This window comes from Botryllus schlosseri, chromosome 6 (genome assembly GCF_051294905.1).
Source record: "Botryllus schlosseri isolate E-star chromosome 6, Bs_hap1, whole genome shotgun sequence".
NCBI classification, from domain to species: Eukaryota; Metazoa; Chordata; class Ascidiacea; order Stolidobranchia; family Styelidae; genus Botryllus; species Botryllus schlosseri.
The window spans coordinates 12,797,536-12,825,327 of NC_137241.1; the positions used below are offsets into that span (position 1 = coordinate 12,797,536).

General features: G+C 41.1%; 1 protein-coding gene and 1 long non-coding RNA gene across 2 annotated transcripts; both read left to right on the forward strand.

Annotated features, from left to right (window-relative positions):
• The first annotated feature begins 903 nt into the window (after positions 1 to 903).
• LOC145440286 (VWFA and cache domain-containing protein 1-like) lies at positions 904 to 27,449 on the forward strand. Its single transcript, XM_080317853.1, has 15 exons — positions 904 to 1,670; positions 2,417 to 2,634; positions 4,163 to 4,402; positions 4,462 to 4,659; positions 4,857 to 5,097; positions 8,237 to 8,377; positions 9,477 to 9,594; positions 10,797 to 11,110; positions 11,944 to 12,101; positions 12,630 to 12,872; positions 14,593 to 14,818; positions 16,966 to 17,227; positions 18,422 to 18,582; positions 19,486 to 19,636; positions 22,965 to 27,449. The coding sequence occupies exons 1-15, from the start codon at positions 1,266 to 1,268 to the stop codon at positions 23,531 to 23,533; spliced, it is 3,645 nt and encodes a 1,214-aa protein (XP_080173979.1). The 5' UTR covers positions 904 to 1,265; the 3' UTR covers positions 23,534 to 27,449.
• On the forward strand, positions 19,723 to 21,261 carry LOC145440329 (uncharacterized). Its single transcript, XR_013915524.1, has 2 exons — positions 19,723 to 19,853; positions 19,951 to 21,261. It is a non-coding gene; the product is annotated as an uncharacterized LOC145440329 (long non-coding RNA).
• Positions 27,450 to 27,792: the final 343 nt, after the last annotated feature.

Genomic DNA, 27,792 nt, shown 5'->3' on the forward strand with positions numbered 1-27,792 from the left:
CAAAAATATTGGTACGTCTATATGAGCAAGTGGTGTCCATTCTTATTACTTCGTTGAAGCACGGTTTGTTCGTAACCTCTGGTAGAGATTGACGCTACTTTAAAGATTAAAATCGCTGATACATACCAGACCAAATTAAAAAACTCCTTTGATCAGACTCGTTCAATTTCAAATTAGCAATTTTTGACGGGATGTGGTGATATTTTCCTGTGTCAGTTGCGTTTATGTTGGAGGGGTCTGATTGCAGGGACAGGATCATTCGGCGCCAGCCATTTAAGCACCCGAAAATCTATATCGAAGGTTTCGGAATACATGGGTCGGTTTTATGGTGGTCAATCCTTTTGGGAGCGCACTTTGCGGAGTAGCATACTTTATATATCTTCGTGTGTCCCGGAACGGAAGTTGCTTGAGCTAACAGTCCCCAACCCCCATACTGAACTGACACTCGTACAGACTCAATCAACCCAACGACCTCGGGCTACTCTAGTGTATCTACTGGTACTGCTGTATTCTCATAATTGAGAATGCAGCAAAATTCAATAATGGGTAGATATTTGCGGAATAATTTTTTTTCGTAATGCCGAAAACAAAATCACGACATGAACAGACACTAAATCGCGCGAAGCGCGAAGAAAAATTTTAGGTTGCATACATTTGCACCAAAATACTCTACTATCTATTGATTTTAGGAAAATTTTCCAAAAATTTGGGGGGGGGGGGGCGACCGCCCCTTTCGCCCCCCCTGGCTACGCCAGTGCACGAAACACTTTATGAAATATTTCCAAGGTATAGTGCCGTACTTTCTGTCGACAGCAGACAATCGGCTGCTGCAGCTTTATGAGAGTTGGTTCAGGATTCAAGAATCTTTCCACGAAGAAGCCACGAGCCGCTATAGAAAATTAGTTGTTATTATAATATTAGGCAAATTCAGGGTGTTTTAGGAGATGTTGTCCGATAGCACGATTCATTACAAGCAGTTTTCGATCGCTATCCATCGTTATCGTATTAACAAAACATTCTATATATCAATAAAGAGAACTGATAATTATGATGTCATTCAACTATATCGGTACCGAAGTTGCAAATATGCATGTGACGTAACAGCGATCAGCAAAGTGTTGAGAGATCAACAAAAATGTGTAGCGCTGGAAGTGTTGTATAGATTCGCTATGACACTGGAATTTCGATACCAAAGATTCGAGTGAGTTTTTCAATCCGTCTGCTGCGGCTGTTCGTAAAGGGATGGAACTCTTCACAAATTATAAATGATGGCATGTAGAATGCTCTTTCGCGGTCACTTGGTTTTCATTTTGATTTTACTGCTGGCTCCAGCATTCATTTCACCAGCTGTCGGTACAAACGCCCCGTACCGGTACTTCGGCAAGGCAATTATGAAAGTAGCGGATGAGATTATTGGAACTCAAACGTTCAAAGCGCACCTAGTAGAACAGAAAAATTTCGTAACGAAACGCTTCGACGCTGAAGAATTAGTCACGAAATTGTCGACGGACATCGAGAAGAAAATCTCTGACAGGGAGAATGCCATCACCAGACTGAAAGATGCAGTGAAACGATCATTTTACAGGAGTGCTTGGGCCGAATATCCACAGTGCTGCGAGCTCGCAGACTTTGATCACAAATTCAAATACGACGATCAATTTCTTGGAAAGGCAAGTATTGCATTAATCTCATTCATGCTACCAAGAATATTTGAATAACATATCCTAGTAATGTAACACCAAATGCAACTCCTGCATACATACGAACTGCTATGATATTTGGTGTGTCATGAAAACACCATCGATTCTATATACACACATGCTATTATTATTTTCTTATCTACCCATTACCATTCCATTCATATCGCTCTTCCGTCAAATTACTGATTGAAGCGACATCCACTTACATTCAAAACAGTTAGAGGAACATGAGTAAGAGAGTTGCGAGTCCATTTGATAGTTATTTTACTCATTAGCACTTATGGACCCAGTATTTCGTAACTTCTTACTCCGTGAATGTGTCATGGCTCGGTTTTAACTTGTACTCCACTCATTAAATATTCATCTATTCGTAGACATACCGAACCTACGATAAAATGTCATAATTATTAGTAGATTAATTTCATGATCGGCGTAATATCTCATGCGATATGAAATCCACTAGTATATATATCAAAACGCGTTCTCTCTAATCGAAATGGCCATAGGTAGAATTCTGGTAGAACGCGTGTAATAGCAGTAAGACAGCGGTAAAATTCCCGCTAAATTGAAGTTTCCAGTGTATGCTTTCAAGTTGCATACATTTGTCGTAATTACATTGTCAGGTTCACCGGCTCGCCAGACTTATTCTAAACTTTTAGCAACCCCAAAGGTAAAAAGGCTGAGAACCCCTGCCCTAAACGATCTCCCCATTTTAGGTCGACACGGAATCTCTGTGCCTAATGAAGTCGTCGCACGCGTCCAAATCAGATCGAATTCCGAACGAGGACTTTCTCAGGACCGCAAGGGAGAATCTACTGCGGTACCCATCAGGAATCAAATCTCAATATTTCGGCAGCGAAAACGGAACGCTTTTGCGATTCCCGGCGGCGATTGCTGAGAATTGCGGAACTTACGATAACAGATATAGACCCTGGTATATATATATATTGCATATAATCAGAGGTGGTCTCTAACGGAGTACTTCTACTTTTTCGGAGTACTCAAGTATATTTTACCTCACTTGCACTATATATTCCAGTGGTTATGGTTTTAGACTAGTTTTTAGTTAAAACTACATACTTTTTACACTTCGGATTTTGTTAAGTCGAAAGTAGTTTAGGGATGCGACGGTATCCCTGTAATGCACTGGTTCTCAACCTTTACTAACTCGCGGAACACTTACGCTGATCTTCAAGCCTTCGCGGAACCCCAAATATTCGCAGAGTCATAAGAGACAGATATCCAGCGGTGGCCTTATGAACGGGGGGCCCCGGGCGAGACTTACCGGGGGACCCCCTATAAGTATCTAACCGTAACTTCTTGGGGGCTCCGCCTCCCAGACCCCCCTTTCGCATCTGTTATAATTATCTATCCCTCATCGCGTCAAGGTTTGGCCAGATGCTGGATTCGGCCATATCTATTATTGCACGTGTGCAAGGATAGACTACATCAAAACGAATTAATTCTACCGCAGGCATAGACGTGATGATTATAGGGATACGGGACTTTTCTAACAAATGCAGAGACGATTTGATGATGATTGACACATCTGTACGGAATCATATTCTTGCTTGGTACACGGATTCCCATGTTTATTCGCTATTGTCCCTGAAAAAGCGTATAAACCAAAGAGGGGGGCCCTTCGACCAGGGGGGCCCCGGGCGACCGCCCACCTCGCCCACCCCAAAAGTTACCACTCCATATATCCCAATGCGCACCTAACTAAACACATCTGATACTTTCTACTGAATATAGGTGCACAAAATAACCTGTGCATCAACAGGGTTTTAGAAGAACAAAACCAATAAAATATTATTTTCACACGAAAGGAAACATCATAACGAATATTTATTGCAAATCTGTGTGACTTCTGCAGTCCCCAGTTAGATACCAGATCAGAGATGTGAGACTTTACCTTGGAAAGTGTCATCGTATTGCTCGGTCGAAACGCAGCAGCGTGGTACTATTTGCTTAGTTACAGATGAGCTTATAAAAATTGTGGATAGAATTGTCATCTCAGAGGGACGGGGGTTTCCATTTTGAACCCCGACCTCCCCTGCGTACGCCACTGCACCCGTCGCACCACCACAACAGTCGCAATTCGACTATAGTGACCGGGCCTATAATTGCCTGCAATCCATGAGGGCCAAGATCGTGGTATCATCTCAAATCCTATGTATGCGTTGAGTGAGTTTCTTGAACTTGGACCTATAGTGTTCTGTGGCACATCGGTTAACCACTGTTGTAATGGGGGAAAATGTTATAATAACTGAGTGAAATATGTTGTCGAAAATAGCACCAATTTGTGATGTCGTTAGTTGTTGTTGTTTGTGGTATTCATGGTTGGAAATCACTGCTGTAACTTATAATTGAGTAGAACTTGGTGGGATTACTACTATAGCCTACTTCATACATATAATATATTTCGACCATAGTTTTGATAATATTAATCTCTGCTACAGGTACGTTCAAGCCAGTGCACCCGTGCCAAAGGACATCGCATTAGTGTTAGACATGTCAGGTTCTATGGCAAAGCTCGGGAGACTGCAAGCAACTATTCACGCGGCCACAACCGTGTTGGAAACCCTGAGTCCAAACGACCGAGTCGCAGTAGTCGCGTTCTCCGATGCTGCATACGCCGTGGGATCGGATATTGCGTTGTCGGCGATATCAGATAAGAACTACGCTGCGTCTAAAGAGCGGTGACAAGATTCAATCCTACTTTCGCAAGCACTGAATGTTTAATAAAATACTTCTACAGGAAATCGACCGCGAAAATTTGTTCCGACACGACAATGTTGTCCGCCACGCCGCGAAACATCAAGCACTTAACAGAAGCAGTAAAGGGCATGGTTCCGCACGGAGACACCAATTACATGCCCGGTCTCAACATGGCGTTTGACTTGCTGTACAAAGTTTTTCAACAAGACGTGTCATCCGCGTGTCGCAACAGCAAAAAGTAAGACTGCAATGCTTTGTGCAAGCGTGTTGAAATAGATCTCAAGTCCTGCAATGCTGAATACAGAATTTCATGGTGATACAATTTTCTTGGGAGCGAGTGTTTTTCATGTGATAGTAGAAACCACTTGTTCTGATTATTCTCTCGATATTCCCCGATAATAGAGAATGATAACCCAGATATTTTACTAATTTCAGTAAAATCTCCTCCACCGAAATAGCGGAATCTCGACATAGGGCAATTATGTTCTTATCGGACGGTAAGCCAAGTGACGCGCCCCAGAAAATCCTCGATTTGATTTACAACCGCAACAGAGCGATGCACAACAGTGTAGTGATATTATGCTACGCCCTGGGGGAAGGAACTTTCGGGCGTTTTGTCGAAAAAATGTCAGAGCAACAACACGTTCCGTCCAGAGTCACGACATGCAATCATCAGGTAAGGACTGCCTCACGGTAATGGCTGCATGACTTCGGATGGAGCGAAGCTCTGAAAGGTTTTGGTTCGTGTCTGGGGTATTTCAAGGTTAATTACAACGAAATGACAACCATTTTATAAAAATCCTATTTGTGCGGAAAATTATCGAGACGACTGCCGATTGCGCGTCGTCGGAAGAGGCCATTCTTCTATTTATCATACCTTGAAGTAGACTTTTATCAAAATACCCTACTCCAGTTTGTGCTAACAAGAGGAATTAGTGTATCATTTAAGGATAGCACATTAAGCCTAAACCATCTACTAGCCTCGATTACTGGAATTTTCACACCGGTGACGTCATATTTGCTGATACGAATTTATTTTAACAATGTTCTTCTCAACTCCTACTAGTTTCTAAGTCGTCAATGCTGACGTTTACCTGCCGAGTGTCACATGAAAATATTCGGGTTCATTTGAATATGAATATATTATTCAAAAAGTTATAAATGTTTATTATACATGGATAATTGTATATGTTTCATTTATTATGCATGTTTATTTAGTTTTCTCCTCCTCTTCACCTGTTTTGGTTTTCATCTCCCACCTCCTATAGCGAAAATACGGACTGAATTCTTTATACTTTTGGTTCGATTGGAGGGGCACTGGGAAGCGATTCTGACTGTCCATGCGCCTGACTGTAAAATATATTGCTTAATTTGTCGTCATTAATCCGAGCGCACTTGGTGCAATTCTTAAGATGTCACTCATTACGATCGACGGAACTTGAACGAAGTATCTTGTCACAAAATGTACTAACTCGTTAGTAAAATGCTACTATCAGAGATCTCTTTGCGTTTGTAAAGGGCTCGCATTCGTATCCAATATTATAGGTATGCTCAGGGAATCTTCGCAGCCCAGGAACTGTTTTACACAGCTGACCATTTATACAATTTTCGCGTCATCATCATCATACATATAGATGTAACAGATGTATATTAGGGTTATGACTAAAAAAAAATTTTGCCTGTAGCAGGAATTGATGAAAATTTTGGTATAAATTAATAAAATCATAATCATTTTGTTCAAATCGAAAAAAATGTCCCGCACAAACTAACATCAATTTTCGACACTGGTCCAAATATGGAAAAAAATTAAAATTCAAAGATATTCTTTGCTACAAATTTAATCTTCAAATATATGTCCTTTTACACTTATTGTAAAGTTCATTCATCAATTTGACCTCCCTTTCTGTTATTATGTTAGTGCCAGGGACATCTACGACGGACATATCCGACTTCCAATGGGGTTTTGGGGCACTTTATCGCTGCAGGACATTCGACCGCAAAGATAGCAGCAAATGATCTTTGGTATATTCTAGAGCCCGACCGATATTGGATTTTTGGGTCGATACTGATAAACCAATATCTCACACCTTAGCCGATAACGCCAATACATTCAGCCGATATTCAAAATAAGTTGGATGTATACATAAGCACATTTTCAAATCTTCAGAGGGCATTTATTTGAACATCTTTACAGCCATTGTTATACTTGAACATGAAATGAACTAGAAAGGCTGCATCTGGACACCTGTAAAGTGTAAGCTATATGAAATATATCAATATTCTCAGTCTAGCGATCAAAGATTATAGTTTTACGGCTTCCTTCCGCCATGTTGTGACGTCACACGCAAATTGCCGTTAATTTTTCAACTCCAATGGCCGATACCGATAATTCTTTCAAAGTGTGATATCGTCTCGATATTATCGACGAACCGATAATCGGTCGGGCTCTAGTATATTCCATCCTTAGACATCTGGTTGGAATACCAGTCTTCCTGACACGCATTTGTGATAAATAATCATCTCCAGAGTTATTCTCTGTCAGGGGAAGTGGAAGTACGCAACGCAACCCTTGAGCACCCTCTCGCATTGCGTAGAGATGGAAGTTTATGCCATTTGATCAGTGGTAATCTATACTATTTTCTTTGAAAGAACGGCATGTTCTGCACATGCCATAGATAAACCTAAAATCATCCCTACATCCTCGGTTTTCTAATATTTTCAACTGAAATTCGTGCTTGGTTGATTGCACCTAGTTTTCGTAGTGTTTTACCACATCATCTCCAAATTTGTAGCTGAGAGTTGGATTTCTTGAAGACGTTGGATCGAAGAACTCTAATATATGCTTTAAGAATCGATAATATGATGTTGGCAAGGGATATGAAAACCCATGCTCATCACTGCATTTCGCAGTTTCGAAACAACGCCATTCTGCCGTCCAGTATCAACAGATGCTACGGTGTCACATATGATATATGAGATTTTCAAATTTTCCTGTACATCATATTCTTCTAAGCGGTTTTCTAGACCGCTGAAAATACCTAGAGTTGTTCTACTTTCGCCTTTTCGAACACCCAGTTTGATTTGTGGCAGACAAATTGAAATTATACCATATATACAGTCTACATCTAAAATCGGAATTATTAATTATTTATTAATTATTTAATATTGACTGTAAACAAAAACACGATAGGAATAATTCAATCTGGGCGATCAAAATGTACCAAAATACTATTTTAAATCTTCGCAATTGGAATTGGGTCAGTCAAATTCAAATCAGTCGATAAATAAATTATATAGTCTGTATCTACAAAACAAATCCTATCCTCAATACAGTGAAAACTGGAAAATTTTTGTGCGGGAGGTTTTTGTTCAAACAGTCTTAACTTTTGTGAGTTTTGAAATCAGGACACAAAAGCTCATCATTTGTGACTACAGGACACACAAAATTTTGAATTTTTTTTTCTAGTCATAACCCTAATGTATATATAAAATAGATAGTATATATGCCTAGGCCAATCATGTAGCAGTGACGGAAGTGAGTCATTTTAATATTAATAAAATAGAATGATAAATAAGTAAGGAAAGCTTCTCAAAAATCGGTATCTCAGTAAACGTGTTTCTTATTTGTGTTGAATTCCCTTTGATGTTGCCATCGTAATGCAGTGACTGATATCAAATTGAAATATTGTTCATAGATGAAAGATTTTTAGAAAATTCTGGTTTAGCCTATCACTAAAATGTTCACTCGGGACGGCAGAGCCTTCTAAAGAACGCACCACCCCCAAAGCATATACCTTCATCGATGAATTTTTCAGCTAGAACAGTGCGAAGTTGACGGTTCTTTCGCGTGCGGATTGCCTCGCCCTAAAGAAGGCCTTTACCGACAAGTTTCCGACAGCCGATATCTAAGGTCGGAGATGGGCTCCTACTACACGTTCTTCGCCACCAGAATCAAGGTATCGTATTTGCTTCAGTGATGAATAAACGCCGACTAAATGGACGAAGATAAGATTTTCATTATAGATGGCTAAAACTCTGTTTTTTCAAGCTTATTACCAATTATCTATGATCTTTACGATGTCTGATCCGATATTCTGAAATAAAGCCTGTTTTCCCCAATGGAAAGCTCTTAGCACCAAATTAACATTGGCCAGGAAAGGCCAGTGAGGCCGTGACTTACCTTTCACTAGGACGCGTAAAACAATAATGTGAAAACCAACAAATTTTCCGTCGATGTTAATGAATAACTAAAGTTGAATATTTTTCCATCCAACATCACCAATTATGATATTTATTGTTTAAAAAATACTGCCTGGAAGGAGAGGTGCAGCACAGGTGAGACACGGACAAGTCGTGCCTCGCCTGGGATAATGCAATTCATTATAAACAGAACTTATAATAACTGGTATCAATCAAATACTACTGTCGCACTGAATCCTAAAATCTGAATATTAACAATATCAGAGCACCAGAACCTCCTCAAATGCGCCAAGGAATATGAAATTCAACTTTTTACGCACAATGACAGCAGAGAAACAACAGCCAAGTGAGGCCCTGACGACTCTGTCTCACTCACCATTCGCTAACAATTGGATAATCGCAGCACAATATGTATTCATCTCGTAAATATTGTATGTTGTTGGTAGATGACAGACATTTGATCATCGCATCTAACATTATAAATTCCTTGGTAATATATCTGTCATGCGCGCAATGCCTGTTCTATTCCGTGATATATAAGATAACTAAAATTTACATTTTTCCACTCCAAACCTTGCGATGGCATAATACGAATATACCGCGAACTCTCAGCTTATTGACTAACTTGAAATATTCAGCTTGGGCACAACGATTCTGAAACTGGTGGCCTGCCTGCCACCGGCACAAAATAACAGCCGAAATATCATAACTGGGAAAACAACACCCGTTCCATTCAAAAATCGTTTCGCATAGTCTGCCCAGATATGAAAATGCATGCAAGTTCAAAAATTAGTAATCACTGATCAATGTCAAGTTCTTGAAGTAGTGGTGACATATTTTCGATTGCTCATATAGGACGTTGGTCAATCGTTCGATATCTTTCACGGGGAGGAAGTCGTGTGGAGCGTGCCATACTTCGACGCAGGTGGCATGGGAATGGTGCTGACATCGGCGACTCCCATCCTCGTAGAAGGTGCGTCTTTATACCCGTGTGCTGTGCACTGCGTTGCAATATTCACCAGGTCATCAGAGGCGGTCAGTATCGAAGTAGGCCTATACTTAAAATAGGATTTGTCTACTTGTGTCTTGTATTATTTACTCAAGTGATTATGTTTTGGACTAGCCCCACCTCTATGTCACAGCTTTTTAAGCAAAACTAATTAATTTGCACTTCAACAAAGTAATGCATTTCTGAATATAAGTGCCACAGAGGGGCCCCGGTGTCACTGTGGCTACGCGTGAAACAACGAAACAACGTTTGCAGGACCGCATAAAAAGACATGTCCGTAGAGTTATGAGAACGCGCGCATCACGCTTGGCGAAACGCTCACGCTTGACTCATCCCTTGAAGCTTGATGCAGAACAGGCAAAGGCCATAAATTCTGCCATTGGTAAAAATTCGTACTTTCATTTAGGTGCCTTGGTGTGGATTTTTATCACAATACGCCAACCTAGCCTGTTCCTACAGGAGGAGTTCATGTACCGTCCAAAAATAGTGCATTAAGCTTAAGCTCTCTCTTCCCCCAGATTATTCGAAATTTCATGCCGGTGACGTCATATTTGTTGATACGATTGTTGATTTACACAATGTTCTTTCCAATTCTCTACTTGTAGCTGCTGACGATTACCCCTGGCGAGTGTCAGCCGAAAATATTCGGGTTCATTTCATAATGAATTTATAATTCAATTGTATATTGAATGTCTGAATCTCCAAGAAGCTACTTACTCTACTTACTTTTTCAAAAGTAGAAATTACTCTTGGGATATGCTTTCATCACGTTTATGAGTGAAATTATAATGAGGACAGTGTGTGATAAAGCTTGTATCACAGTATAACTGATACTATTGCAAGAATTTTCCATCAATTTGTGTTAGTCGCGAGGATGCACCCTTACGATTAAGAAATAAGCCACTTAAAACTCCTCATTAATAATAATAATAATAATAAGAAGAAATAAGCCACCTCCGATTTCAACTGTTACTGAGTGTACGATCCCTTCATCAAATTTACTTTCTAAAACCACGTACTTCAGTACGTTTAAACCGTTCATTATCTACATATAGTAGAAGCAGTTTTGACATGTTTCGTAAGTCAATACGTCTAACTGTAGTTGAGAAGACAGTTGCGGCTACTTCCGCGCGACTGCCCGCTGACTAATTTCTCCACAACTGCAGGTGATCTTGTCGGGGTGATAGGAACCGACTTGACCGCGCGCGAGATGATGGCCGACGTGACTTATTTTCACACGGGCGGCAAGAACGGATACGCCTTTCTAATGGATGAATTCGGCCGTGTCTTGCTGCACCCTTATATGCCATCACCTGCCACAGTTGGCGAAGATCCCATGCTGGCGGATATAGGCGCGCTGGAGAGAACGCCTGTCGTGCGGGATTTTTTAAACAACATTCTGTCGCGGCCTACCGGCTCCGATCGCGGCAGTGACTTGGTATATGAGCTGACGGCTCGGACGAAATACATAATGCCTCGGGTATCATATTTTCAATTGAAGATAGATTATACATAGGAACAGAGGGGGTATAATTAGATTCTGCCTAAGTACGCTACTGAGTATGATTTTAGACTGCGTCCACTTCTACTTATCAGTTTTCGGCATTTTAGGCAAAACAAGACCCAGTAAAGTTACTTTTTACTCACTTGGAAACGGTTTTAACCAAGTCAATTTCACTTTTATAGTTTTGAGCCGAGTCATTTTCAATTCACCACCGAGTCAAGTCCGAGTCATAGTGCCGTGACTCGAGTTCGAGTCCAAGTTATTGTGTTCACTGTTCAGTTTTGAGTTCAATCCGGTTCAACCCTCTGGTATTGAATGGCTCGGATTCATACCATCGTAATTTTCCAAACTCCTAGCAGTTTCTGGCCCTATTTTCCAAGTATCAGAACCGATAAATGAAATAACAATAATGAAGTGACTTTGCTATTCTTCGAAGTTACAATGAAATGTCTGTCTTGGCCGTCCTACTCTCGTGTCATATGAATTGGTTCGAGTCATGCACACTGACCCGTCTATGTATTGACTCGAGTCGAGTAATTTTACGCATATTAAAAAGGGACTCAAATCAAGCCGAGTCTCCAAAATACGTTACTCGAGTCATTACAACCCTGGTTATGCCTAATTGCAATATTAGCTAGCAAGGCAAAACAAGGCTTACTTTTCATGTAACTCACCTGGAAATAGCTAATATTACTTGTACTTGAGTTGAAATTAATGAATTTCCATTTATTATACTTCTACTTGAGAACCTCTGATAATGACTACTTTGTATACCCCTGCATAGAAAAGTAACGTGTGTGATATCTTAGGATCACCGCAACGTAGAGACAAGGGACGCTACAATGACTTACCGTTGTATGAGGGTGCGACATCTGGTAGTTTGCGTTGTTGTGGAGGCAGAAACGCATTTTGAGGTCAACATGAAGCGACAACGCGTAGGGAACGACTATTCCTTCATTTATCACCGGTAATGAAGAATTAGTTCTTGTTTGATTGAATAAAAAAATAGGTATGAGCAGTAATGTGACAGTGGAAGTGTATTTATTCTCTTTACTATCACGCACTGCATCGGTTTAATCAATTATCTTGCATTCAGAGAGGGTCCATAACGAAGTAGTTATATTTTTTCATTTTTACTTACTTCCACTACTTAGTCAGGAAGATATGGTGGACTACTTCCCCTTCTACTTAACAGATTTTTGAGCAGAACTTACTTTTTTGTACTTTTGATTTTGTAAAGTAAAGAAAAGTTTTTGGCTATGTTTGCATCACTATTATAGGTAGAGTTGCATTTAAAAAAAAATGGTAGTTTGAAACACTTTGTTTGACGAAGAAGAACGTAGATAAACCTTCGACACCTAGGTAGGAATCCTGGAGTAGACATCCTCGGTCTTACTCGTACCAGCAACCCCATTATTGTCGCAGCTGTGGAACGTACCACTACGCTATCTTGCCGCCTTCATGACATGTGGTAATACGAGCTCCCTTGTTTCAGATTCGACATCAAGCTACCTGCGAAGACGTGCTCCTACAAGGACGCCGTCAGCAGCGGAAAAGCGTCGTCAGTGTTTTTCGGACCTTCAGCATTCGTGGACGTCGGATCACACTTGGGACGACCGGAAACCGCGGAATCCATCAAACTGCTGGAAGACTTCATGAGTAACGACGCAAGCCTGACCACGCACGAGGACGTTAATTTGAGACAAGGCATAAGGGATTCTGTCAGGATAACTGCAAAGTATGTAGTCGTAGTTGTATAATGTACACGATCAGTGGTCGTCAAAGCAGTCAGTACACGAGTAAAAGTCAAAGTAGCGCCGTAAATTTATAACTAGTGGTCAGTGTTGGGATGACTCGAGTCATGACTTGACTTGACTCGGCGCTTCAGAAATGTGGATTGACTCGTGACTATAGGAGCAAAATTTGCGAGTCAATTTCAAGTCATTAAGTGAGCGATGTCGATTAAATCACCCTATCTTATGCATGTTCGCGATACGCCGGTGTCACTTGTGAGAGCAACCAGTCATTCGCTGATTGTACGTTTCACTGATCCCACATCACAAATAAATTGACCGCAAACGAAACTATCGCAGCTTACGTTGTCGTAGTTGTAGTAGATTAATCTAATAGCCACGTATCTAATGTCTTATACGGATGAGTTCTTACATTGCGCGGTGCTTATCTTTACCAACATTCTTGTATGATTTAAATCAGACGAATATAGTTTATGCGTTTATATTCTCACGGATGTGTTGATGGTAGTGTATTGTACCACATCAATTTGTTCAGATTCTCGAGGCTTCATATTCGATCCTCTATATTGGATAATCCTGATAATAACAGACTGTAGCATGTAGCTATACGGTCACTCACGCATTTATTAGCAGTTCTACCTGTGCGTGAGCAATATACAACACATTTTTGCATGTATATTTAACTTTATATTCGTTGTTTGACTTTGCATCATCCCTCATACTTCGAAAATTCGATTTGACTTGAATCGTGACTTGACTCGTGACTTGACTTCACTTGACTCGACTTGACTCGAGTCACCTCCAAAAAACGAGTGACTTGATTTGACTCGAGTCACCTTTGAAAATCGATTGACTTGACTTGACTCGAGTCAAAATCTGCAATGACTCGTGACTCGAAGGTAGTGACTTGATCCCAACACTGCTAGTAGGTTTCCAATACATGTCGGAGATATACTTCAAGTGAAAACGGCGGTGCTAAACGTGCTTAAGTAAATACACAGTAGGCCTAGTTTCAAGAAGTAGATTTATTCGAGAGTCGCATACTTTTAGCAATTAATCGGGGGGGGGGGGGAGGGTGACTTTTAGTCAAATTGCTTTTCATGCTTGGGAATGTGTTCAGGTACCGTGATACAGCGGTAGTTTCTCCAATTGTCATGACAAATTTCATTGATAAAAGTGTTGCAAACATACCCCATATATCTCCGGTGGCGGGATAGCGAAGTGGTATAATCCAAAGCTGCAACACTAACGGGTTGCGGGGTCGAGTCCGACTAAGGTCGACACCAGAATTCCTATACCTAAGTGTTGGAGGTTTATCTAGCCTCCTCCTTGCCATCTCATCCGTGAAGGTGGCTTCTTGTTCTTGTGGCCGTGCTAAAAATCGGCAGCTATGGAATAAAAAAAGAAATTTGGCCTGGCGTAAATGACCATAATAGTCGACAAACACCACGAATACCCCAAACAAACAATACCCCAAATCTGCTTGCTACTTAATAAAATATAGAGTGAAACAAGTCTTGTGGCCTAAAATTTGTCAGATAGAGATGAAAGGAGTCTAAAACACGACCTATTGAGTAAGTGCTATTAGGCCAGATCTACCGGAGTAACATGAAAAAGTAGAAGTCCTGCGTTGCTGACCTGGCCGTACACGGCTTATCATTCCGTCGCCATATTATCGCCGCTTCAATGATATAATCTTTGCAGGTTTGATGAAATCTGGAACAATATGACTTCCAAAACTTTATCAATCGGCGGATTTCCCGTAACCCCTCACCTGATTCGTCGCAATATACTGTATCGGTACTTTTCAACCGAAGATGGGGTGTTCCGTATTCAGCCGGGTATTAGAATGCCAAAGTCATACAATCCGATACACAGACCTTGGTACATTCAAGCGCAAGCGCTACTAGCAGATGAACTGAAGGACAGGGTAAGTAATGTGCGAACACATAAAAGCAGGGGTGTCAAGCATACGGCTCGCGGGTCGCATTCAGGCCAACCACTTACCAGTAACGGAATAGAGTCAATTTATTATTTACAGCAGGAAACTCGTAATATTTTAGGGAAAATTATCGGAATCAGTATGATTTCTAACGATAGAAGGTTATCTCAGACTTGGACAACTAGAAAATTTTCAGCTTTTCCAAATTAGATTAGAATTAGATTACCGGAATTCGGCTCTAATTTAGTGAAATTAGAAACTAGAATTATCTAGTTATCCAAGCATATACTTGGACAACTATAAGAAAATTTTCAGCTTTTCCAAATTAGATTAGAATTAGATTACTGGCATTTCGCTCTAATTTAGTGTAATTAGACAACTAGAATTATCTAGTTGTCCAAGTCTGGGTTATCTTGCTTTCATGTTGAATTCACTTTCTTGTTGCTGCAAAATACCGCAGTCTTTCATGTGTATCCGGGTACGACAACCATGTTAATATTGCTGTAGAATTAGGATAAATCACGAAACTGCTCACAGTGTAGATAGAACCTACCAGGGTTCTTTAGCGATCACGAACCTCTGCATTATCAAGGCTCGCATGCACACCAAACACGGAGGTCAACCGAACGTTCGGACCATGCCTTCAAGAGAACTTTGCCAATATTAATATCGCATCTGTCACGTAAGGATCGGATCCCGTGGAGTGTTCACGTTTGATGATTATAGCACCTCTTCATACCACGCTGTCATTTCTTTGTCATTGTCATTTGTCAATCATCACTGCGCTTCTAAGTATAGTTTTTTCGAATCTAGTATTTGGCTTCGCATCAGGCCTAGTATTCCAGTATCAGTCATTATTACGTTTTACCAGTATGGATGAGGAGGAGAGTTCAAATATGTGCCTTTCATGCGTTCACAAAGAAAATATTGCTAGTTCTATATTACATTACAGAAAATTTGATATTTCTTCGATCATATCATATGTCGTACTGCACTTTGTGACAATGATGGGTGCATGATCGCGACTTCACAGAAATTCATTTCCATAACTTGTGTGGATTTCTAATAGCCTACATGTTTCGGATGCTGCACTCCTAGCTAAATTAATGTGTCTTCACACATTGTACCACCCGTGTGATACACGGATGTGAATATGCACCCGTCGTGCCATAAACCAGAACCAACCTCGAACTTACACTACAGTATACATCACAAACAACTATTTTATACCAAATCATGCTTGCACCAAGGGAGGTAGGATTTATAGCCCAGATATAATTCTGAGTTTGGTCCTGTTGTCGTGTACCACCTTTTGGGTGTGATTCAGGGTTGTAACTAAGTCACAAGCTTCCGAGTCACAAGTCAATCTCACTTTTTCAGTTTTGACTCGATTCAAGTCGAGTCATTTTCAATTCAACACCGAGTCAAGTCCGAGTTATAGTGTTGTGACTCGAGTCCGAGTCCAAGTCATTATGTTCACTGTTCAGTTTTAAGTTCAATCCGGTTCAATCCACTTTTTCAATTCTGCTCGAGTGATATAGAATGGCTCACATTCACAATATCGTAATTTTCCTCAGTCCTAACAGTTTCTGGCCCTATTTTCCAAGTATCAATACTGATAGACGAAATACTTATATAATGTTGTGACTTCACTATTCTTCGAAGTTGCAATGCAATGTTTGCCTTGGCTGTCCTAGTTTCCAGTCATATGACTTTGTTCGAGTCACGATGACACGATGACTGGAGTGCAAGTCGAGTCAGAACACAAATTGACTCGAGTCTGTTCTAGTCAGTTTACGCATTTGAAAATATTACACCACGAGTCAAGTCGAAACAACAAAAAATCGCCACTCGAGTCATTGCAACCCTCGTGAGTATACAACAGTCTATACACACACTTTTCGCCGAGAGAGTGTGTTGCGACCAATTGAATGTCAAGGCTTCCATCATGAGAAAACAGTATGGAAACTATAATTCTCAGAATGTAGCCTAACTCTGAGTGTAGAGCGACGTATAACTTCGGCAGTTGAAATTACCTTTCCCGCCACTCCACTCGAATCATTACAATTAACACTGGATTCATTCTCGAGTACGCGAATCATTGAGTCCAGACCTAGTCATGAACATCATTTTAGCCCTGCGTTGACGGTGCTCAAGATTGCGGCGACGTTGCTGCCGTATCGCCTCCTTACGTGGACGCGACGGGGGCTGGCGTTGTCGTTACAATAAGCCAGGCCGTGCTGACGCCCGTACGGTCCGGCAGAGGTGACACTACCTGGCATCTGGCGGGGGTTGCGGCGGGAGACGTGAAGCTGTCGTTTTTGAAAATCCTTTTGGAAGATTCTATCAAAGAATGCAAATCGCGAGGATACAAATGTGTATTGATGGATTTATCAGGTAGGTCAATGCAGATTTGGATAATAATTCTTGTTGTCGAATATTATATAACACTATACCGGTCACTTATAGTTTTCTGGAAGGAAGAATTATCGTCATATAACCGTAGGGTTACCACGTCTTCTTTTAAGAGGATTGGTCCTCTTTTGACTTTTTTGAAAGTGTCCTCGGAGGACGTCCTTTTGACCTCATTTTAAAGAGTTTGTCTCCATTTTTGAGAATTTTGGTAAATCAGCACCGAAGTACGCTCTGGCGGCTATTTTGGGTGCTGAGCCGGGAAGTTGACCTTTTTTTATTTTTATTTTTATTTTTTAGTCAACCGACCAAAAGCGTCCTCTTTTCAGATTCCCAAAATATGGTGACCCTATATAACCATCATAACACTTTAATCTTCATAGTGATGGCTAGACTCGAGACACCAACCTTACGTCATAGTAGGTGACGCTTCAAAATGACGCTTCAACTGATCTGATCAAACTTGAACAAATTAGATTAGAACTAGAATTAGAGCTACACAGTTGTTACCAAATTAGATTAGAATTAGAATTAGAGCTTCACAGTTGTTTCCAAGTTAGATTAGAATTAGAATTAGAAGATAGAAATAATTTCACAAATTGGATTAGAATTAGATTACTGGCATTTTGTTCTTATCTAGTGAAATTAGACAACTAGAATTATGTAGTTATCCAAGTCTGGCTCTGATATCGAATTGTTTGCCGAGCTCACATTCCTCAAAGGTATTTTTCTGCTATTGTGAAAAATGAAATAAAACTTTCAGAAATGAGCCAGCGATAGCATCCGCTTTATTGGCCTTCTTGTAATAGCCAGTGATATTTAATTTCCGTCTCCGCGACCCCGGTGATTAGGCAAACGACCCCTAGGTTGAGAACCCCTGATCTATAGTAACATCAACAGCCGAAGATAAACAAAAGTCATATCGTTAATTTATCGACTGCGGACGCTTGACGGGAATCCAGCCAGAAATATTTTCAACTAAACGGCCGACTGGACCGACTTTCAGCTCTGATTCGTTGGTTTTTCCAGTTTCCATTCCTGCGAAAGGATACCAAAATATTTCTGATGCAGTACTTGCTGTCATGTGATCGGTCGAAAGAATCCAAATAAAGTCTTTTTAAATCCAATCGCACATTGTAGCGATATCATTTACGACACTAAATGAACTCTCCCCCACAGGTTATGTCGTGTACGATAGCTTCTTGGCCGCGACGGGCGAAGCAATGATAGAAAACATCGTGAACTCGAACTACCATCTCACGTCTGCACACAGAATGTTGGCGGATGTACTCTATGCGAAGGGGGTACTTGTCAGACATAAATGTGCGGATGTGTCGAAGGTGAGAAACGGGTTATTAATCGTCTATTAATATTTTTGTATCGGTTGTAGCGGATCACCTACTGATGGGTTTTGAGAACCTGTAGTGCAAGAGACTTGGAGGAACAGAACTTCAATTCATATCGCAATAAAGCCGAACACTCGTCAGCAACTATACAGAATTGATAAGAACATTGCATATCCAAAATCGTATCATCAAATATGACGTCACATGCATGCAAATTTAAGATCTGAGGCGAACAGACGTGTACTATATTTAGATTATGCCCGAATTCCTTCCGTTGGCACAAACTATAGGTTAGCGGATTTTGATTAAAAAAAACAGGAAGTGTTGGTCAGTTTTAGACTTTCTCGGTATTCAGTATCTTTGAGCATTTGTATCCATCAATAGCCAAGTGGTTGTTCCATAAACTATGAATTTACCATACGCAGTCTGCCTAGTGTCCATTTCAGTTTCTTCTTCACATCTTTAATTATCTTGGCTGCCTAAATGCGCTTTACGTGACTATATTGCACCACTGCTGCGATGGCTCGAGTCTCGTTGTTTCAAAGACTCGACTTGACTCGAGTCACTGCCCTAAAAGGATTTGACTTGACTCGGAGTCGGGCTATAAATGCGGAATGACTCGTCACGCGTTCAAATTTTCAAGTTAATTTCCAAGTTAACAAATGTTCTACTTTGCAAAGTTACGATGGGAATAAATCGAATTAATCCATCGTGATTAAGCTAGATCGGAGAAAATTCGTAATCAAAATAAAATGCAACTATACTCCACCGACGAAGTCTGCTTTTGTACACCTAAGTGCGGCTCACGTATAAACCTTCTCTAGGCCCACTTATGTGGAGTGGACCACACTTTGCCGCTCACTGCCATGCGATGTTACCGATTAATACTGCTTTTAGGTGGCCTATTTGGAAGAGTTTCGGGTTGATTTGAAGCAGTTGGAAGCTTCACGCAAATCTCTGCCGTTCAGAGCCGGGAGAGTGGATCACACGAACATCATTTTGCTGATCATTCCGAGTGACCTCTGGATCCCCCAATATGTTGGACAAAGTAAGCGACCTAACTATAAGCGCGGCGTGTTTTGCCCAGGAATTGATCAATGGCGAAAAACCGAGTGAAAGTCCCGAAACTAAGGTCTACACCAGAGGTCTCAAACACGCGGCCCGCGGGCCGCATGCTGCCCGCCAGAGCATTTTGTGCGGCCCGCGACGACATTTTAGATTTTTATTAATATGACAAAATAAAAGTGTCACATATATCTTTTCAGGTTTTAAAGTGAAAATTCCTTCTTAAATTGCTCCGAAAGCCCTAAACTATTCACCAAACGTCACTACAAAATATAAGTGTCACATATATCTTTTCAGGTTTTAAAGTGAAAATTCCCTCTTAAATTGCTCCGAAAGCCTTAAACTATTCATGAAACTTCACTATCACATCAATTGCAAACGCTACCATGCAGTGGAACATTCACTATTTCGCCACATTTCCAATTCATGATGACAAAACCGGACCCTTAGACGATTCTAGACTGAAATTTGTGAGTTGGACTTGGACGCGACCTTTCTTAGAATTACTCAGACTCGGGCTAACTCGCTGGCAAAATGATAATGACTCCAGTGGACTTGAAGTGACTCGGAATGCCGTAAATTTGTTAGAACCATGGACGCAATAAACTAATCGCGCATCAGGGGAATAGTAATAGATCAGAAGGTCGCAGCTTGGTATTTCGCTAACTAAGCAAGTATATAGTTATGGCAACCATTGGCAATCTGTTAGGTGGGCCTACATATTTGGTCGCTAAACCATGTTATTAAGGCCACTTAAAGGTACCGAGTAGGCTACCGTAGTGGTACGCTCCAACGATGTAACAGCAATGGGCCGTTCGGCGTTCCGACATTTCAATCACTAGGACACATTCATTAATATATTTATATTATATTTATATTTTTTTCTGCTCCTATATTTGAAGATATTTGGCCATGAGATTAATAGCCTACGTATCAGAAGTATACCCGAATCCTGGATTGGAATTACAATGCTCAACTTAAAAAGGTTTTGATATCAGATCAGTCTCTATTATCAGTTTGTTGGATTCAAAATATTCATAGTAGCTGAAAATTATAACCTGATAGCTTTTATGATGGCATCATACATTTGTCCGCCCATCATGGTGTCTATATCTTATAGTTCATATATATCAAGTACAACAATTCTATTCAAATAATTTATAAATGTGATGATTCTTTTCGTGCCAGGCCTAAATTGATACAAACGTAAATCACATTTTGACGATGTGTGTTTACTGTAAGTATGCTGGATCGGCTCACTTTCAGTAGGAAAATTCATTCCCGCCAAATAAGGCCTACTTGAAAAGACATAGAATACCCCCATCTAAATGCTGCGGCCCGCGGCGTCGTCAAAACTGGAAAAATGGCCCGCAAGCACATTTGAGTTTGAGACCTCTGGTCTACACTACATACACTCAACATCTACTTCGCTATTCTTCGCCAAGAGGCAAGATGGGTTGAGCATGACGATCCGAATATTCGAACCCGAGTCGAGTGTCGATTCTGCTAGTGAAGCTCAATCTTTTCAAGTAACGAAAATATTGCCCGCCTTCACATCAGGAGTAATATTTTATCAACGAGAAATATAGTTTATTATCTTTTCATCCACCGTTGCAGTTTGGTATAACCTCGGCTAGTATCTCATAGTCATATAGTACAGAAAGAAATGTTGCACAAGGCTGCGAATATTCATGGTACGACTTTACTGTCAAGGAACGATAGACCCTCACAATGGATGTACAAAGAGCTATGAAATAGTCATGCTCAAGATATAGGAAATTATTTTGGTTGAAGTGCAACTGGCATTATTTCCCGTGTGGTCACAGAAAAGATATATATTTCAATCTTCAAAGTCATCATTACTGTTAAATAGGGCTGCCATATATTGGAATCGTGAAAGAAGGACACTTTTGTCCTAATTTTCAGACTTACGATACTGGAGAAATATCCGGAATATGGTAAATTTTTTCCGACTTTGTGGTTGGCTGATTGAAAAAAAGTTCATCAATTTCGTTCGACTTCCGATTTACTCACTTTTTACTTAAAACTAGTGGTGTTGTCTAAAATAAAGGTCGTCACTTTCGATCAAACCACGAGTTTCCTATTTATAGTCATTTATGGCCATTTTCACTCGAATCTCTCCTTTATCTTTGCTGTAGAAGCTGTAAAGGAGGACATTTAGGCGTCCTCTGAAGACATTTTCAAAAACCTGAAAAAGAAGGACAAATCTTCCTAAAGGAGGACGTATGGCAACCCTATGTTATAGTGCCATGATATGCGGTTCTCGGATATTCGATTCGGCTCGCTTACTTGATTTTGCCCAGCCTAGTTTTAAGTTCGCGATTATATTATATTTTGTTCATACCCGTCAATGTATAGTGAGTAATTGACATGCAATTGAAAAGTGTTAAGACGAACGCCGCAGACCCTGGGTTCATATCCCGGACGAACACATATTTTAAAATATCGTAGCACGCATTGCAATGAAATCTATTTGTCCATACGACCGTGCCATTCCTGTCCCGTCTATTTATCCGGGTTTGGGACCATCACTGACTTTACTCGTCCTTACCTCGATTCTATGGACAGCCACTATACGAGAGCAGATGTGTGACCTCTACTGCAATCTGTACGTGCGTGCCGATAGAAATTATGAACCGTGGGCCGTGATCAACTGACCATGAATCAGGGAAGAACCTTGACTCACCCACTGTACGTTAAATTTGTTCGCAACTCTCCCATACGGATAATTTATAGTAACTTTAATCTGACGATACACTTGAAGCCAAGTAGCGAGATAGCGTAGTGGTAGTGGTATAATCCAAGACTGCAACACCAATGGGTTGAGGGTTCGACTCCGACCGAGGACGACTCCGGCATTCCTACCGAAGTGTCGGAGGTGTATCCAGGCGGTGTCTTATGAAAAGCCCAGGAGTGAGCCGTGCTACAAGTCGGCAGCTACGGAATAAAAGTGAAGAATATTGGCATGACGTAAATGACCGTAGTAGTCGACAAACACCATGAATACCACAAACAAACAAAGACTGTTGGGGGTACAGAACTTCGATATACAATCGAATAATATATTCACATCCAAAATCTTTTCAAGTGCCTACTGTATAGTAGCTGACGATTACCCCTGACGAGTCTCTGCCGAAAATATTCGGGTTTATTCCATATTTAATATGCTATTCAATTGTAAGACAGGTTGGTTTAATCCCGGATGTCCACTCGTTGCCATAAAACCGGACTCGATAAATCGTCCGTTAAAACCCGCCCTTCCGCAGTGTATCATCCCGTTTATGTCACAGGAGAATGCATAAAGCATCACGAAGCGTCGATAGCGTGCCGGAGGCCGGTACAGTCGGCACAGTGCGAATCCCCGTGCGTGAATTTGAAAGAAGCCGAAACGAAATACGACGCGTGCTTGAACAAATTCAACTTCACCTGGGCTTCAGAACCGCCGCCCTGTGTTCCCGACAAATTCATCGACGAGAGATTCGGCTTCATCGTGGAAGAAGACGGAAGCTCCAATCTGCGTGAGATTGACATCGCCTCGCTGAGGCCTTGTTTCAGCGCTACCTCCCAACTTGTTACGTCCGCGGCGCCTCCAGGTGTCGCTATTGCGATATTGTTAGTGACCGTGACAGCTCGCTGTGCGAGATTCGTCCGGCAGAAAATAAATCGATTTCACACCTGCGCCGCATATGTGTTTGACGCGGAGGAGGTCATTAACGAAGTACCTCTACTCTTTCAGATTGCCCAAATAGGTTCTACTTTACGCTTTTTTGGGAAAACTGTTTACTTTATACATTTAGTGTTTTGTAAAGTAGAGAGTAGTTTTGGGATAGGTAGGTATGAGGGGGGTAGTGGGGCTTAGCTACTCGGCTTTTTGCCCCAGGACGATATCTGGCGATAAATACTCCTGTACTATAGGAAGGAATTACAATTCTTTATATATCCCTGCCACTTGAAATCGTGAATTCGATGACCGGCCATATAGTATGTGCGTCTGTGAGTAGGGACTCTGGCGTTAGGGGCAGTCTGTTTTGGTCAGCAGTCTGAATTAGATTGATCCTGGCACGGTCATATTTAGGGCAATGGAGGAGGAAATGCTCGACGGTTTCTTTGATCCCGCATGCATCACAAAGGCCATTTTGATGACATTTAATTCTGTGTAGATGACCGTTCAGCCTAGAGTGACCAGTCTGCAGTCTAATTAGGATTCCAGATTCCCTGCGTGACAAATCGATAATTGGGTTAATGTCCCTGATATCTCCAATAATTTTTCTATATTGCGAGTCGTCGTCGTGGGCATTCATGTGGTCGATCCAATTTTTCCGACATATATCGGCAATGTGGGATTTCATTTCCTTCATAGTAATTTTTTGCTGAAGGTTTTGATCTCGCACGGTATGGGCGTACTCCTCATACCTCCGCAACAAATGCGAAGCGCTTTATTCTGAATTTTCTGTATTTTATCAATGACGTATTTTGGGGAGAGTAGGTATGCTTCAGAACCATAGTCGATTATTGATCGTATGGTAGATCTGTATAGCGTCAATAAGCTCGATTTCGAGGCGCTCCAAGATGTCCCTGATAGAAGACGTAACAGGTTCATCCGTTTACTACATCTCGCAGTCAATGCGCGAGCGTGACTCCGATACTTCAATCGATAATGGAATAGGATTCCCAGGTACTTGAATTCCTTTACGACTGGCAAAATGGAATTGCCTAGACTAAGACGAATCGTGGGGACTTTGCGGCGCATCGTAAAAACTATGGCTGCAGATTTGGATATATTGATTTTGAAACCCCATTGCTCGGACCATTTCCTGATTGTATCGAGAGAATCCTGAATATATTTCTGTACATTGTTCATGACCAAACTAGAATCCCATATGCAGACATCGTCGGCAAACAAATTGATGTTCGTTGTAATTTCGTCAGGAAGGTCGTTTATTATTATTGAGAAAAGCAGAGGACTAATAACAATTCCCCGCACGATTCCATTCGCAAGTTCATGCACGTCCGATAATGTGTTGCCAATGCGAACTTGGAACGTCCGATGTGTCATGAAGGAGTGTAACCAATGGAGAATATTACCTGCAAGACCGAGACGTTGAAGCTTGAGAATGACTCCGTTTCTCCATACCATGGCGTATGCCTTTTCTGTATCTAAGAAAACTGCTATGGCATACCGCTTGGTCCAAATGGCTTTATATACATGGTCATGTAACGCGAGAATACAGTTGTTCGTGGACCTATGTCGACGAAACCCACTCTGATGGTGGTTCAACAAATTGTTTTCAGTGAGCCACCATTCTAAACGATTAGCAACCATCCGCTCCGTTGTTTTACACATGTTGCTGGTGAGTGAAATAGGACGATAGGAGGATGTCCTGGTTTCATCTTTACCTTGGTTAAGTATGGGCACAACAATTGAATGTTGCCAGCAGGATTCGGGACAAGAACCAACTGCCCAAATGTTATTGATGGCTGTTAGCATGACCAACTGACTTTCCTCGTCCAGGTGCTGCAGCATCTGATAACAGATTCTGTCCGCTCCCGGAGAAGTGCTTTTGCGATTATTTATTGCACGTTTCATTTCTACCATATTGAATAGCGCGTTTACTCCGAGTGTTTGGGTAAAATTTTCAATAGGGGGCAACGAAAGATTGGTTTCCATTAAAGTTCGCCGATGTAGGAATTGGCAATCTAAATTATTGTTGCTGCTGAATTCAGCAAAACTATTTGCGGGAGCATTGGCCTTGTCCTTGCTGTCAGTCAGATGGTTGTCAAGATGACTGAGTATACGGATCTGGTTCCAGGATCTGCTGCAACCGTTAATCGATCGCACGACACGCCACACTTGGCACAACTTAGAATTGTGATCAACTATCCCAGTACGATTTTTGGCTGAAAGTAGGGTTCTGGTTTAAATCAGGCTGATTTAAATCAGTGTGATTTAAATCAGGTTTTTTTCGTTGATTTTTGATTTTAATTTTACCATTTTGATTTTATTGAATATTTTGGTTTTTTCAAATTTTCGGACGAGATGCGTGGATGTGGTTTATTATCGGACAATCATGTGCATTTTATATAAACCGGAGATAACATCTCGTCACCGGCACCGGTATAGTTCAGCTATTTGACAGACAGACGGGAAAAGAGCAAAGAGCGATAGTCAATCAATATGTTAGCGTTTTGCTGTGGATACTGGTTAGTTGTCTGGGACATGCTGCTGCTATTTCCGAGGCACTGCTGGGATACAGCAAGCGAAGCGCAATTGGGAGTCTCTATCGAATTTATAAAAATACCTCATCTCTGATCCAGTTTTCTGGCAGAAACCACTCCATCGATCAAGATGAAGATGCAAATATTATGGATGGTCTCGATTTGACTCAACATGTTTCCTCGTTACTAGAACCGATCAGTAATGATTCGGGCGACCCATCATTATCACATAGTTTTCAGTAATCATTACCACATAGGTTGAGCGTTTTCAGCTATCTGGATGATAATTCACTGCCCCACATTATTTAAGTTTAAGCGTTATTCTTCATCACCTTGATTGGCGTTGTCGTCATTCATCCCATTTTCTTTTGTTATGTTGTTGTTATTATGAGTAAAAAAAAAACGAAAAAATCAAAAAAATCCTGATTTGAATTATTTAATTATTTAAAATCGATTTTAATCAAGGGCAAAATGATTTAAACCAGAGCCCTAGCTGAAAGTATGATCCTCCTTTGATTATCGAGTTGCTGATCTTTTCTATAGTTATCTCGTCTAGATTTTAAAGGTATTTCGAACATAGCTCTTGAAAGACGTTCCAGTTGGCTTTCTTGAAGGACCAAGACCGGTAATGGAAATCATCCCCGTGACTGGATAACTGCAAGTCGTTCATAACAACAAAATGATCGCTCCCCAATAGTTCGTCCGTCACCGAGGTCACAACATTCGGGGCGATATCTCTGGATGCAATGCATAGGTCTAAAAGTGAAGTCCTTGTGGTACTCGATACGGAAATATCAATACGAGTTGGCGTTGTTGCATTGATAACAACCAAGTCATTATCGTCTATTATTGAGTAAAGATGACGACCATTCGTATTGATGGCGCCACTGCTCCATATTGGATGGTGAGAATTGAAGTCAGCCAACAGGATCGTTCTCGAGTTGCACTGCGCAAAGCATCGCTCGAAGAGAGCGTGTGAAATTGCTCGATTCGGTGGGATGTACACGTTCATTATTTTCAGATCGTGCAATTTAATAATATGGGCCTCTATAGGATAAATGTTGTCTGCGGGGACTTCGAAGGCTGAGGCCTTGTTTCAGCGCTACCTCCCAACTTGTTACGTCTGCGGCGCCTCCAGGTGTCGCTATTGCGATTTGTTAGTGACCGTGACAGCTCGCTGTGCGAGATTCGTCCGGCAGAAAATAAATCGATTTCTCACCTGCGCCGCATATGTGTTTGACGCGGAGGAGGTCATTAAAAAAGTACCTCTACTCTTTCAGATTGCCCAAATTGGTTCTACTTTACGCCTTTTTGGGAAAACTGTTTACTTTATACATTTAGTGTTTTGTAAAGTAGAGAGTAGTTTTGGGATGTGTTTGCGTCACTTTGGCGAGCGAAATTGTCGTAATTACTGGGCGAAGTACCCGTGTATCACGGTAACTGAATATATTTTTCGAATCATGCGCCTTCTGTAGCGTAATTAGTAGGGCGAATATTTTTTTTTACTTGAAACGGAAAATTTTGCACTAAAACGGAAAATTTGACACTTCATGTTGAAACTTTTGTAGTTTTCTAGGTTTTGGTTGGAATTGCCTGTCCATGCGAAATAGCTTGGTAAGAATAGCCAAAAAACGTTCAACAGCAGCAATTGTTGGCAGCATTGAAGCTCAGTATTTGTGCTGCTGGAGTACTTGTTACGTTCGTGTCGTTTCATACCGACAACGTTGTCTACGTCGCGCATATTAGACCGCAATCCAAATCTGAGTTTTATTAACCTCTTGCGATCCACCCATACATTGATAACCACTGCGCTATAAGAATCAATGTCCGCCATGCTGCCAAGTTTCACATTTAGATTTGAGATTTCGGCGTGAGCTTGTAAAAACTTCGGATCTACTAAAA